The 14,731-nt window shown below is 44.6% G+C and overlaps 1 protein-coding gene across 8 annotated transcripts in view; it reads left to right on the top strand.

The window, feature by feature from the left end:
• CAB39 (calcium binding protein 39) overlaps positions 1-14,275 on the top strand; it is a 197,586-nt gene extending 183,311 nt beyond the window's left edge. For all 8 annotated transcript variants that reach the window (XM_078668134.1, XM_078668131.1, XM_078668137.1 and 5 more), the window contains one exon: positions 11,255-14,275. In XM_078668134.1, the coding sequence (XP_078524260.1) occupies positions 11,255-11,443 (189 nt within the window). In that variant the 3' untranslated portion in view covers positions 11,444-14,275. The remainder of the gene's footprint in view (positions 1-11,254) is intronic.
• The last annotated feature ends 456 nt before the right edge of the window (positions 14,276-14,731 follow it).

The following is a 14,731-nucleotide window of genomic DNA, read 5'->3' as shown; positions in this document are numbered from 1 at the left end:
AACTTAGAAGTACAAGCATGCCACTAAGGACCCGGCCTACATTCAGGGCACGGTCTCCGCAGACTCCATTATCGCGGCCACAGCAAGGAGGAGGGCTAACGTACCCACTACCTCGGGCCCACCACCGGATAAGGAGAGCAAAAGGATGGATCTGGTGGGCAGAAGGATCGAACGGAATGCCGCGACCCACTGGCGCATGGCTAATTCCAACGCCCTGATAAACAGGCACATGTACCAAATCATGGAGGGACTGGGGCACTTGGTGAAGGACTTGCCCCAGGATGCCAGACAGAAAGCCGAAAAGCTGGTTGAAGAGGGAAAAAACGCGGCTAACTCTTGCCTTAAGACGGCCCTGGATGGGGCAGACACCGCCAGCAGGCTCATGATGATGGGCGTCACGGAAAAGAGGCACGCCTGGCTCAGGATATCCGGTTTCAAACCGGAGGTGCAACACAGCATCCTGAACACACCGTTCAACGGCAGCACGCTTTTCGGATCAACAGTTGATGAAACGCTCAGCCAACTGAAGAAAGATAACGAAACAGCAAGATCCATGGGAGCATTGCAGTTCAGAGGGAACAAGAGGGGCACCCCGTCAAGGAGGCCCGGCGGGAGAGGCGGAAACCAGCCAGGTACATCACACCAGGCTTTCCAGCAAACGCACCAGGCAGACTCGCAGACTCAGCAGGGTCATCAGAAGCAGTCCTGGCAGTACCAACAAAGAGGCCAGTCCTTTCGAGGGAGAAATGGACGGGGACAAAATAGAAGAGGGGGGCAGCAGCCCACCTCCAAGTGACTTCAAAAAAATCCGTGTGCCCGCCCACAAAAAAGACCCCAGGGGGCAGCACGTACAGATGGGTCAAGACAAACTAGACACCTACGACCACATGACACCAGTGGGAGGAAGATTAAGATTCCACCTCAAAGAGTGGAGAGAAATCACATCAGACAAATGGATCCTCAACATTATCCAATTCGGATACTGCATAGAGTTGGAGGGGAGGCCAACAAGCAGAAAACCAAAAAGAAAGCCACTAGCAAGCAAGCAGCTGCAGTGCCTTCAGGAAGAAGCAAAGGAACTCCTGCAGAAGCAGGCCATAGAACGGGTACCCTTCAAGGAAAGAAACACAGGAGTATACTCAACGTACTTCCTGGTACCAAAAGTAGACGAAACAATGAGACCCATTCTCGATTTACGGTTCATGAACAAATTCATAAGAACGCAAAAATTCAAAATGACCTCCCTGCAAGAGGTGCTCCCACAATTGCAGATCGGGGACTTCATGGTCACAATAGACCTCAAAGACGCATACCTGCACATTCCAATGAACAGAAAGCACAAGCACATGCTCAGGTTCACCGTCGGAGAAAGCCACTACCAGTTCACGACACTGGCCTTCGGTCTAAAATCAGCACCTGCCTCGCAGCAGTCGCAGCGCACCTAAGAAGGCAGGGGATACACGTATACCCTTACCTGGACGACTGGCTGGTGAAAGCAAACTCATACCAGAAATGCAAGCTGCACGCACATACAGTGACAAGCACGCTCATAAGCCTGGGGTTCTCCATCCATTGGAAGAAATCATCAATGGAGCCAGAACAAGTGAAGATCTTCCTGGGAGCACAGATCAACACCTTACAGGGCAAGGTGTTCCCCAGCGAGAAGAGGGCGAGGGCGCTGGTGAAGGAAACTCTCCTCTACCAGAAGGGACAAGCTCGGACAGTGAGGACTGCGAGCAAGATCATGGGGATGATGGCATCATGCATCCACCTGGTACCGAATGTACGACTCCACATGAGACCCATTCAAGAATGGCTACAGGAGCAATGGTCACAAGCTACAGGCAGTTGGGAGGATCTAGTGGTTGTAACGCACGCAGTGCAGAAGGAGATGACATGGTGGACCATGGAGAACATAGCATGGGGAAAGCCTCTAACGCCCCCAACGCCAACAGTGACCATCACCACAGACGCATCCCTGAAGGGATGGGGCGCTCACATGGAGGAGCTCAAGGTGAGTGGTCTGTGGACACCAACAGATGCGACAAAGCACATCAATTACTTAGAATTGAAGACAATCTTCCTTGCACTGAAAGCCTTTCAAACAAGACTGTACAAACACAAGGTGTTGATACAAACAGACAATACCACTGCGATGTTCTACATCAACAAGCAGGGGGGCACACAGTCAGCCCCGCTTTCAACGCTGGCGCAGGAGATATGGAGATGGGCCATCCCTCTCAAGATAGACCTGCTAGCCATACACCTGCCAGGGAAGGACAAAATACAAGCAGACTGGCTCAGCAGGCAGACATCGGCTTCCCACGAGTGGGAGCTCAATGCTCAGGAGACAAGGCGCCTATTCGACAGGTGGGGAACTCCATCGGTGGACCTGTTTGCCACACGCCAGAATGCAAAATGCCAAAACTTCGCATCCAGGCAGCCCGAGGAAGGATCACTAGGGAATGCCCTATGGATAGATTGGTCAAGGACATTTGCCTACGCCTTTCCCCCGATACCACTGATGCACAGAGTACTGAGCAATTGCAGAGCGAGCAACATGACACTGATACTGGTCGCACCACAGTGGGCGAGGCAGACATGGTATTCGCAGATCATGGAGATGACACAGTGTGCACCCCACAGATTCAGCAGGAGGAAAGACTTACTCTCCATGCAGAACGGAGAGGTGCTCCACCCAGAGCCAGAGAACATGAGCCTAGTAGCGTGGCTCCTGAGGACATAGAGTTCGCACATTTAAGATTGCCAGAAAGTACCCTGAGGGTACTTCGGGAGGCAAGAAGACCTAGCACTCGGAAGTGCTATGTTGCGAAATGGAAAAGGTTCACAATATGGTGCAGACAAGAGACTTCACAATAAAATGAAGAAGGACTCCACAGTGCTAAAGTACCTGACGCACTTGCTAGAGAAGAACCTTAGCTCATCCTCCTTGAGAGTTCACTTGGCAGCGATAGTCGCCTACACAAGGGGAGAAACTTGCAGGAGTTTCTTCACATCACAGGTGGTGAAGAGATTCCTAGAAGGAGCGAAAAGGATCGCACCACCCAAGCGGGTGCCGCCACCTGCATGGAACTTAAACGTAGTCCTAACGGAACTCATGAAGGAGCCCTTTGAACCAATCCACAAAGCGTCCTTAAAGATGCTAACTATGAAAACAGCTTTCCTGGTTGCAATAACGTCCTTACGCAGAGTAAGCGAGCTTCAGGCTCTGACGCTACAAGAGCCCTACATACAAATACACAATGATAGAGTTGTGATGAGGACTGACCCACACTTCATGCCGAAGGTGGTATCTAAATTTCACATGAACCAGTCTATACAGATACCGAGTTTTTTCCAAAAACCGACAACTGCTGCAGAGCGAGCTCTGCACACCCTGGACGCCAGAAGGGCAGTCATGCACTACATTGAGAGGACGAAGGGACACAGGAAAACAAAACAGTTCTTTGTGTCATTCGCCAACAGTTACATGGGGAAGGCAGTAACCAAAAAGACCATTGCACGATGGATCGCACAGACAATTCAACTCTGCCACAAGCGTGCAGGACAAGAGCTAGCAGAGGGGACACGTGCCCACTCCACTAGGAAAAAGGGGGCTACAATAGCCTTCCTGGCTAACACACCAATACAAGACATATGCCTGGCGGCAACATGGGCTTCGGTGCACACGTTCACGAAGCACTACTGTGTGGACATACAGATGAACAAGGAAGCTCAAGTTGGACAGAAGGTGCTACAGCACATATTCAATACCCAACGCTCATCTTCCACCCAACCGCCACAGAGATGAGAAACCGCTACAAAATCTATGCACAGCATAGTGAATCCAGAAAGATTCACGCTGCAAAACGAATAGTTTTCTTACCTGTCGGTGTAGTTTTGCAGCTTGAAGATCTTTCTGGATTCACTAGCGAACCCACCCACCTCCGCCAGAAAGATGAGGCTGGAGAGAGAAGAGGTGGAAATAGAAAAGTGGAAAAGACTTTGAAGGTACAAAGCGGTAAAATATCACCTGAATAGAACATTGCCATTACTTCGGAAACGAAAGAAACACGGAAAAAAAGAACCCGAAGATGGCGCCCAAGAGTGGGAGCTTCCGCAGGAAGCATGCCGACGTCACCGGAAATACACCCAAAGGGGTGTGACGCCGACGCCCACCTGGGCTACAAAAAAAAACAAAGAAAAGACTACGAATCCTGACCCAACCACAAGACCGCGGAATAATGCACAGCATAGTGAATCCAGAAAGATTTTCAAGCTGCAAAACTACACCGACAGGTAAGAAAACTATTCGTTCTCTCCCATTGTTCACCTGTCAAGAGGAGGCAAGACCCTGTCGTCGGGACACTAAAAGAGGTTTAAGTTTTACATCAGGCGTACCAAAAACCATAGGGTGAACTATCAGCTTTTTGTGGCTGAAGAGCATTGTGTTAACGTGGATAGTCGTCTACATTAAGAACGGTTATGTACAGGCCAAGCAGCAGCCCTTGGAGGGATTGCGGGCCCATCATGCAAAGCCTGCTACCACTACGCTGGCATTTGGGGTGCCTGTCTTTTACATCTGTTGGGCCGCAACATGAGTGTCGGCACACTTGTTCATGAAACACTACCACCTTGACCGCTAGGTCCACAGGAAAGGTGATTTGCCTGTCCTGCCGAACATTTTGGTAAGAACCAATCTACAGATTTACCACCTTGGGAAGTATTGCTCTAGTATCTTTTCTAAAGGTGAATAATCTGTGATTAGAAGTATCCATGAGAACAAGTTTCTTACTATCAGTAATGATCTGTTCGAGGCATATGAGCTGCAGAGTACACACAGTGCATAGATGGCCACCTAGTGTTGGGCCCGGATGTTTGCAGTTTGTTTTTGTTGTAGAAAAGTCTTTGGAAGTCACAGGATAGGTGACTCCTCCTTTGGATCATACTGCGCATGGGCATCGGCTCCAACCCCAGATTGTTATTTTCCGCCACCGGGCTCGGATGTGTTTCCAGCGCTCCGTGTTGGAACGATTTCCTTTGGCGCGCAATCCTCACCAGCTTCGCCGATATAGTTTAGAACGCGTTTCCAGTCAACGCTACTCTTCAACTTCGAAGTCTTCGATTCCGGTCGTCGACTAAGGCCTTCTGGCCCACCTAGGCCTCAACTTCCATCTCATGGAAAGGACTTCAATAAAAAGTGTATTCAATGTGGGTCGAAGTTTCCCCACACCGACCTACATGAGGAGTGTAACCTTTGCTTCTCTCCGGAGCACGAGGCCAGAGACTGTTCAGCTTGTGCCTCCTTCTGCTCCAAAAAGACAATCCGGGACCGAAGAGCTACGAGAACAATTGCTCGTTCATCAGCTCATATTCCAGACGACATCTTCCAAGAGGGCGTCAACAGCAATTCTGAGGCCGAAGATTCCGAGGTTGAGGACATCACTCTAGCACAGCGGGTCGTAAGTAAAACCGTCGACCCCAACCCTTTGTCGACACATTCGAAAAAGGCTTCTGTCACACCTTCGGGCTCGGGTGCAAACCGGGACACTGCTTCCACTGCCCTGCCCTCGGGCCCGGCAAAGAAGCATCCTAAGCCTTCTGACGACTCTGGCTCGAGTCTGTCTGCCCACGGTGCCGGCGCACACCTACCGGCACCGAAAAAAATATCAATCGCCGCCTTGCCGACATCGAAACAATCGGCATCGAAGCCTACTGCTAGTCCCTCGGCACCGAAACCCAAATCAGACCCAAGCAAACACGCTTTGGATTCCAAAAAATCATGGGATCCGAAAAATCCATCTGAACCAAAAAAAAGTCGGATCCCAAAACTCCATCGGAGCAGAAACATTCATCGGAGCCGAAAAATGCACCGGAGCCAAAAAAGACTCCAGCTAAAGACACTACCAAACAAGTTTCAAAGCCAAAAGAAGCCCCCAGTTCGGTGCCAAGAACTCCCTCCACACCAAAAGATCGGCCTCTTGCAGAGGACTTATTTCATCCAGACCCTGCACAAAAGACTCTTGTTAAGGATCCAACCACTGGTCGACTAACTTAGTTTAAAAAAAAAAACGACCACTGGATACACCTGCACCGGCTCCTCATCCAAATAAGGACATTGCTACCTCTCCTCTAAGGATCCCCTCCCCTACTCCTCCACCCATGCCATCACCACCTGCTCCCCTACCACAGCACTCCCCTACATCTTCTATCATACCAGATGATAACAGGGATGATAGCTCTGACGATACTGGGGGTGGTGCAGATGGTCCCTCTATTCCTCCAGGCTCACCTGACCCATGGGATGATTACAACACCCCAGACGTCCCTAACGTCCCTCAAGACGACATATATCCCTCTAGGCCTTCCCCACCAGAAGACACTATGGGATTTAATCAGCTAGTACACAGGGCTGCACGATACCATGGGGTGGACATGCACACTGACCCTGTAGATGAAGACTTCCTAATGGATACTTTTGATAATTCACAAAGATCCTCGTCAATTTTACCCATGCTTAAGGGAGTTATTAAGCGTGCTCCTTAAGTCTTCAAAGACCCAGTTATAACGCAGGTCATCAACCCACGCATAGAGAAAAAATATAAAGCTGCCCCTTCAGATCCAGCATATATTAAAAGCCCAGTACCATTAGACTCTCTTGTAGTCTCTAATGCATGCAAAAGAGCAAATTCACAAACATCAGGTGAAGCTCCCCCCAGGATAAAGAGTCTAAGCTCCTTTACGCATCAGGTAAAAGGACGGTGTCTCAGGCTGAAAACAGGTGGCGTATTGCCAATACCCAAGCCTTATTGGCAAGATATGACCGGGCATATTATGATGAATTAGAATCATTAATGCAGCACCTCCCTGCTAGATATAAAGATAGAGCAAATTAGCTTATCCAAGAGGGAAAAAATATTACAAACACCTCTATTTGTTGTGCATTGGATGCAGCAGACACTGCCTCGAGCAATTATCACCAGTGTTTTGCTGCGCAGACACGCATGGCTACGTATTTAAGGGTTCAAACCTGAAGTCCTAAGTGCTATACTTAACCAGCCCTTTGATGAGCAACACTTATTCAGACCTAATGTAGAAGTATCCCTTGAAAAAATGAAGGATACAGATACAGTCAAATCTATGGGAGCCCTGCAGTTGCAGGCTCCCAAACGCTCATTTTGCCGCTCATGTTACAGAGGCGCCACAAGAGGATACTCTTCATACACACCCTCTACCTCTTACAAAGCCCCCACACAATCCACTTATAGTAGGGGCTACTAAAGGGTGGGTACAGAGGTAAACACAATAAGGGCAGAAGGAAAAACAACTCCCGCTCTGCCTCCACCCCTGCCCAATGACTTCCCTCCCCTTCCCCATTCTACTCCTGTCGGGGGAAGACTACAACAATACCTACCAGCCTGGGAAAACATCACATCAGACAGGTGGGTGCTACAAATAATTGTCAGGTTACTGTCTCGAACTAACATCTACCCCCCCCAAACATACCAACCAGACAGCGTCCAATGTCACAAGAACATCTGATACTGCTCAGACAGTAGGTTCTATCCCTTCTGCAGAAAAATGCAAGAGAAATAGTTCCAATGCATCAGCAAAACAAAGGAGTATACTCCCTATATTTCTTAATCCCAAAGAAGGACGGATCTCTACGGCCTATCCTAGACCTCAGACCCTTAAACCTGTACATACAGTCAGGCCACTTTCATATGGTCACACTCCCAACAGGTCCTTCCGCTCCTTTTACAAGACGACTTCCTTGTCACTCTGGATCTCAAGGACGCCTACTTCCACACTCCTATCCACACAGCGCACAGAAAATATCTCAGATTTGTACTAGACGGTCAGCACTACCAATTCAAAGAACTCCCATTCGGAGTCACAACAGCACCAAAGGTGTTTACCAAATGCCTAGCAGTAGTTGCAGCACACTTTAGAAGACAGCATATTTACGTCTTCCCATATCTAGACGACTGGCTCATAAAAGCCAGCTCATACAGCCAGCACACTCGCACCACAATTCAACTGCTCCACGACTTGGGATTCACAGTAAATCACACCAAGTCACAATTGCAACCGTCACATGTACAACAATATCTGGGTGCTACAATAAACACCCAATTAACACTAGCATATCCCTCTCCAGCCAGGATAACAAGAGTACAGACTCTCCTAACAAAATTCAAACTGCAACACTCGCTACCAGCTCGAGTGTTCATGCAGCTCATAGGAATGATGGCATCTTGCATATTCATAGACTACAAATGCGTCCACTTCAAGAGTGCTTCGCACAACAATGGAACCAGGCTCACGGTCAATTAACAGACCTAGTGTTGATAGACAGTCGGACTCCTCGTTCTCTGCAATGGTGGAACACCAAAAACCTTTCAAAAGGCCGACAGTTTCTAGAGTCAGTTCCTCAAATAGTCATAACTGCGGACGCATCGCTCTCCGGCTGGGGAGCTCACCTACTACATCACACCATGTAAGGCAGGTGGTCACCGCAACAAAGGTTACTCCACATCAACCACTTGGGAGTTACTAGCTGTATTTCTAGCCCTGAAAGCATTTCAAAAGCAAGTGTCAGGCAAAGCTGTCTTAGTCCGCACTGACAATGACAGTAATGTATTACGTAAACAAACAAGGGGGGGACACACTCTCTGAAGCTCTCTGTTAGCGCAGCAGATATGGAGATGGGCTATACCACTAAAGATCATCCTCTTAGCCCAACATGTTCCAGGAGTACAAAACACCATGGCAGATCTGCTAAGTCGACAGACACAGCAGATCCACGAATGGGAACTTCATCCGCAAGTTCTTCAACCGTTCTTTCAACTGTGGGGACAATCTCAGATAGACCTCTTCGCCACCCACGAAAACGCAAAATACTTAAACTTCGCCGCCAGATATCCACACCCACTGTCCAAAGGCAATGCGATATGGATGAACTGGTCCGGAAAATTTGCGTACGCTTTTCCTCCTCTCCCACTACTTCCGTTAGTGCTACGCAAACTACAGCAACATTCCCTAACACTTATTCTAGTTGCTCCAACTTGGGCCAGACAACTGTGGTACACCACGCTGCTGCAACTTTTTGTGGTACCACACCAGAAACTAAGCCTATCTCCACGCCTATTAACACAGAACCATGGAGAAATCAGACACCCGGACCCAGCGCAGCTCAACCTTGCGATCTGGCTCCTGAAGTCATAGTTTGGTTACCTTAACCTCCCTCCAGACTGTATGAATGTTATTAAAGAAGCTAGACGTCCCACCACTAGAGCATGTTATGCAGCTAAGTGGAAACGGTTCGTCATATACTGTCAAAACAACCACATCAATCCTTTAGATGTGTCTATTCAACACATCATAGGATACCTATTACACCTTCAAGAGTGTAGTTTAGCGTACATGTCCATCAGACTGCACCTTGCGGCCATTGCAGGATACTTACAAAATACACATTTATCTCTTTTCAGAGTACCTGCCATAAAGGCTTTCATGGAAGGACTCAAAAGAATAATCCCTCCCAGAACACCACCTTCACCAGTGTGGAACTTAAACATTGTTCTCACACGGTTAATGGGCCCCCCCCTTTGAACTGTTACATAAATGTGAATTGTAATTCCTAACTTGGAAAGTGGCTTTCCTAGTAGCTATTACTTCTCTCAGAAGAGTTAGTGAACTACAAGCATTTACCATTTAAGAACCTTTTCTGCAAATGCATCATAATAAAGTGGTTCTACGTACTAATCCTAAATTACTTACAAAAGTCTCCATCTAAAAATGTCCCAGTTCACAAATCTGTACACTGATCCTCCTAACCTGCCGATTGGGCTCAGCATTTGGGGCGTGGACAAACTTCTGCGACAAACTGACTTCCGAACACAAAAGTGGCTCTTACAAGCAGCTCTGTTTGTCACTTCTGCAGTGGAGCGGGGCTTGATCAGAGCCACACAGTACCAAATACTGGCACACAGGAGCAATGTGTTTTGAGTTTCTGCCTCCTGTCTAGCCTCTGGAGATATCCAGAAGGTGTGGAATCTTGTGTTGGAGGCAGTATCCTCCAGAAAGGGAGAGATACCGAAAGTAAGTAACTTGTCCTTCAAAAATATTCCCCTTCTCTTTAGGGTTTCTCTCCACAAAGACATTACGTCTGCTCAGAACCAATATGGGATCAGTCGATTCTGGCCTAAAAAAGTTGTTGCAGTAGATTCATGTGTAACACTCTTACTTGGATTTCTTGGGCATCTGATACCTTTAAAATTCTGAACTGTGCAAATGCATGAAAGGTCAACCGGAAGTAGAGTTGTGCCCCTGCTCCTTTTCTGTACCGCAAGTGTTTAACATCCTACTGTCTGATGTTGTCATTACCATCGTAGTTGGGCATGAAAGTATGAAAATAAATTTAATTTAACAGATTTAATTTCCTCTGTCCAATCTGTTACGAACTGCCACCCAAAACCAATTACTGATTAAGGGTTGTCCTTTCTTCGTTTCATGTTCTGCTATGTAGAGCTGTCTCTTTTGAGACTGCTTAGCCGATGCATATACTTAACCACACAATGCTTCAAATATTACGTGACACAGAAGTCTATTCTCTCATATTGAACAAACTGTTGATGCTCTTCACTTCCCATATAAACCGAACGACCTGTCTTTGTGTCATGCTAGTCTTTCATAAAAGGCTGCGTTTAAAATGTTACCTTACACAAAGCATTCAGTCTCTGGAGTTTGGTTTACAGTCCCCGAGCCCCAATAGAGGTCAAACCTAGTGCTTAAAAAAAAAGGACATATTGGAATATATTTGGACGTTCCTACATCAACGAAGTATTATATTCGCCACAGTATATGATGATCCTACAGCTGCTGTTGCTCTGGGCGGCCCAGTCAGCAACCCATCTCTGCCTGTTGAGCGAAAGCTCTTGTAGAAGGAATTAGCAACTGAAGTGAAAGTTAGTGGGCGTGTTGCAGTGAATGTTTTGGTGTCCATTGCGCTGGATAGGAATGGCATTTGCCCAGACTCACATTTCCATCAGCACATGGATTAGTATGGGGAAGAGCACTGCAGTCTTGGGATTACAGGAGTCCGTAAATCAAGTTATTTGTAATTGCTGTTTTAATTTTCATGGGTGTTGTGATCCCTAGTTAACTGCTGCGAATGTTCATGCCTGTGCTAGCTAGTCAAAAAATGTCCCCTGATTTTATTAATTTCTCCGAACCATTTTATTGGTTACAGGTGTTCGTAGCCAATCCCAACAAGACACAGCCTATTCTAGACATCCTTCTCAAGAACCAGACCAAACTCATCGAGTTTCTTAGCAAGTTCCAGAATGACAGGACTGAAGATGAACAATTTAACGATGAGAAGACCTACCTAGTGAAACAGATAAGGGATTTGAAGAAGCCAGCTCAGCAAGAAGCCTAGATCTCCATTGAAACCTTAAAATCGTCAAAGTAAAATCCGCATCAGCATCGATTTATGAGGAACATTACCGCTAATCTGCTGTTCAGTGAACGGTTTTTTGTTTTTCTTATTTTTTTATTTGGTCCAAGTTCATAAAAAATAGCTGCTGCTTTCTTGCACATTATAGCACAATGTGGACTTTATTTCTTAATATTTGCGTCCTTTGCGAATGCGAAGACACTGCTTGTTTTAGAAGTCCTGAAAGCAATGACATCATAGGTTCATCAGACAACCTGTATATGCTAATTTGATTCAGGACAACACTTGTGTTTGTGTAGTTTTATGCAGAAGGGTGCATGCTTGCAAATCTGATGGCCTATCAGTATGTCTGTCTTGTTTGAGATGAGCACAATGCGACCAGTGCATAGTTGGCACCATAGCATAAGATTGTATGCCTTGAGATAAAACACAATATCTAGTTGTGCAGTGCTTTACCTGTAATCAAACGGGACAAATGTAACCACGATTTGAGCTTTTTGGCTAAAACAGCTGTCTTGACATAAATCGATCGTGCAAATTTAAATACCTGAGACATTTACATTAGAAATGTTGTAAATACAGTACCTATGCCATTCAACTGCTTTCTAGATCATTTTTCCTTCTTTGTTCCACTTGGATATGATTTGATTTGAGAATTGACTGCAAAAAACCTGGGATTATGTCCTAAGGTTCTGTTAATTTCACTTTGAAGTTATTTCAAACAGTAGATCTAGCAGTGGCACACTGCATTTAATTTCAGATACTCTTGCTGGTGTCTTTTGTACATAACTCCTAGACTGCTCATTTCTTTTTAAATATGTTTCATTTGTACAGCAAAGGAATGTTATTGTATTAGTCTGTAACTATTACCTGATATTAAAGGGGTTGGGGTATTTTTTGAAAAAAATGAATGCTCCAATGTAACTGAATACATATGATCTCATGGAAGTGCTGATATAATATTTCTTATGTACTGCAGCATTTAAATGACCATTAAGAAAATTATTTGTATTCACTTATACACAAGAGGAGCAATCGGTGTAGCATAGGATGATGACTTAAGACTAGAACCTGGTAAATTGCATTCTTACTGGTTATTTTTTGGCCTTATTTGCTCAAGTATTAAAATTGTTTCACCAAATCTGCAAATGATTAATGTAATTACTAACTTCAACATCCCAATCATTGTCCTCTTAACCTTCTGAGACGATCTTCTAGCGAATTCCAGTGCAATAGTTGTCAAACTTGCATTTATTTTCCTTTTGTGACAGGTTGTCTTATAGCTCAGCCATATTTTGTTTTAGCGAATGTCTTGTTTAGTATATTACTTTTCGTTTTCTAGCTATGCCCTAAGGCTTCAAGTGTTCAGTATTAATTGAGTGTTTGAAGGGATTCGGATTCATTTTTCGCCAATATTGGTTCTGTAAGTGAACAACCTTATTCATGATTATTCAAATCTGAACTGTTTTTCTTTTGGTGCTATGTAATCGTAGAGTAGTAGTATTGGCAAATACCCAATAGACTTGTATTTTAGAAAAAAATCAGATTATGCATTTCTGGAACGGGTTTCTATAAAATGTTGGACATGCAGATTTATTTTCTACCCTAATTTTGAGCAGCCCTTCTTAAAAGATTATTTATTCGGTATTTTATGCATGCTATAACGACCGTGTTCAGGTACAGTATACAACTTATTTCATGAGCTCCATCTAGAGGAGATGTCACCAGTTTGCGATATATTGCAACAACCAAATGGAATTGTATTGTGTGCCCACATCATACTTAAATACCCAGTCTAGGGGGGAAAACACAATTGGGTTCTGTGAACCCAATATTCCAGATAAGCTCGAATGGAAATTGAAATAATTGACTGACAAACAATGTAGCTATTCAGCATAGATGTATGTTGTTTTGTGTAGAAGCGTTCATATTTCACCTTTCACTTTACTGCCATTTTAGTACTTCAGTATGCATCTGAGGCAGTGGCTACAATTTACAGGTTTCTTAAAGTAATGCCTGGTTTCAGGTGACGTGCGTCCTTTAAAGTTTGTGTATAAAAATTATGGTTGGTTTACAAATGAAGGTTTCAAAACTCGTCTCTGCAGATAAATCCATTTTAGGGTAAGCCCTTGACGAGCCTTTCTCTACAGGAGATTCGGTAGCTAAAAGTAGTCTTGCCCTTAAGCTTACGTCTCAGTTTCACTATGTGATGAAAAATGATACTTTTTTAAACATCCATAAATACATTGCATTTCCACATTAAACAAGTAAAGGTGCATAATAAAATGTCTTTGCTGCATTTTTTTTTACAGTCAAGTTTACGATATCACAGTAAAGTACGATATACATATAAAGTGGATTGGGCTACATGAAACAGTTATTCTCTGAAAAGGTTTAAACGTTCCAAAATTGGAAAGTGAATTGGATACTTACACTGCGCAAACATGCAAAAGGTGGAAATGGTAGGAATTAGGTACTGATGTCGAACTCACTCAAATGATCACCAGTTTTTATTGTCTAAATGTATGAATTGACCTGAAAAAAATATATAAAGTTATTTAACGTGTTCAAATATTTGTACATATTTATATATAGCTATTGTACTGGAAATGGTTTCTTCTCGCCTGCCTAGAGGATTGGAAGATGTTACTAAACCTGCAAAAAAGTAATTTAATGAGTCTTTTGAAGTGAAGATGTATACAATTGTGTCGATTCTTCAGTAAAAGACCCCTCTCCTAAGAAAGTGAATTTCATATCAGAAAAATCAGGTTGGCCCCATAATTTAAAGACTGAAATAAAATTTTGAAGAAACAACTTTTTGTGTATCATTGTTTGGCTTTGCTGGTCATAAACCTCTTCTGGGTATAGAGTGGTGCTTTTCTTGATGTCTTGCTAGTTATCAAGATAATATATTTTAAATTGTTGATCAACTGTTCTTTCCTAATTGACATTAAGACTATATAATTGTATGACAGTAAAACAAATAGCCTAATTTGTTTTCTCACGGCTATGAGTAATGTTAAAAAGGATAATGTACATCCTGTGATGCAATGTCATACATATATCAGCATTAGCTATGCACTCTTCCCAGTTTGGCACATTTTAATTGAGTAAAGAACACTGATTTGTGAAAAATAGTTTTCCCTAAAATTTTACACTACGCTGATGTTTGCCTTTATGCCTATCACCAAGGCATTCTTTCATTTCATACCTTTACTTGCATAACTAGTTGAAGCAGGTTTAAAAATAAGTCTCACCAACGTTTCATTT

The sequence above is a fragment of the Lissotriton helveticus genome, chromosome 11, assembly GCF_964261635.1.
Source record: "Lissotriton helveticus chromosome 11, aLisHel1.1, whole genome shotgun sequence".
In the NCBI taxonomy this organism is placed as follows: domain Eukaryota; kingdom Metazoa; phylum Chordata; class Amphibia; order Caudata; family Salamandridae; genus Lissotriton; species Lissotriton helveticus.
The sequence above is the reverse complement of the archived record's forward strand: the minus strand, read 5'-3'. Positions and strand labels throughout refer to the sequence as shown.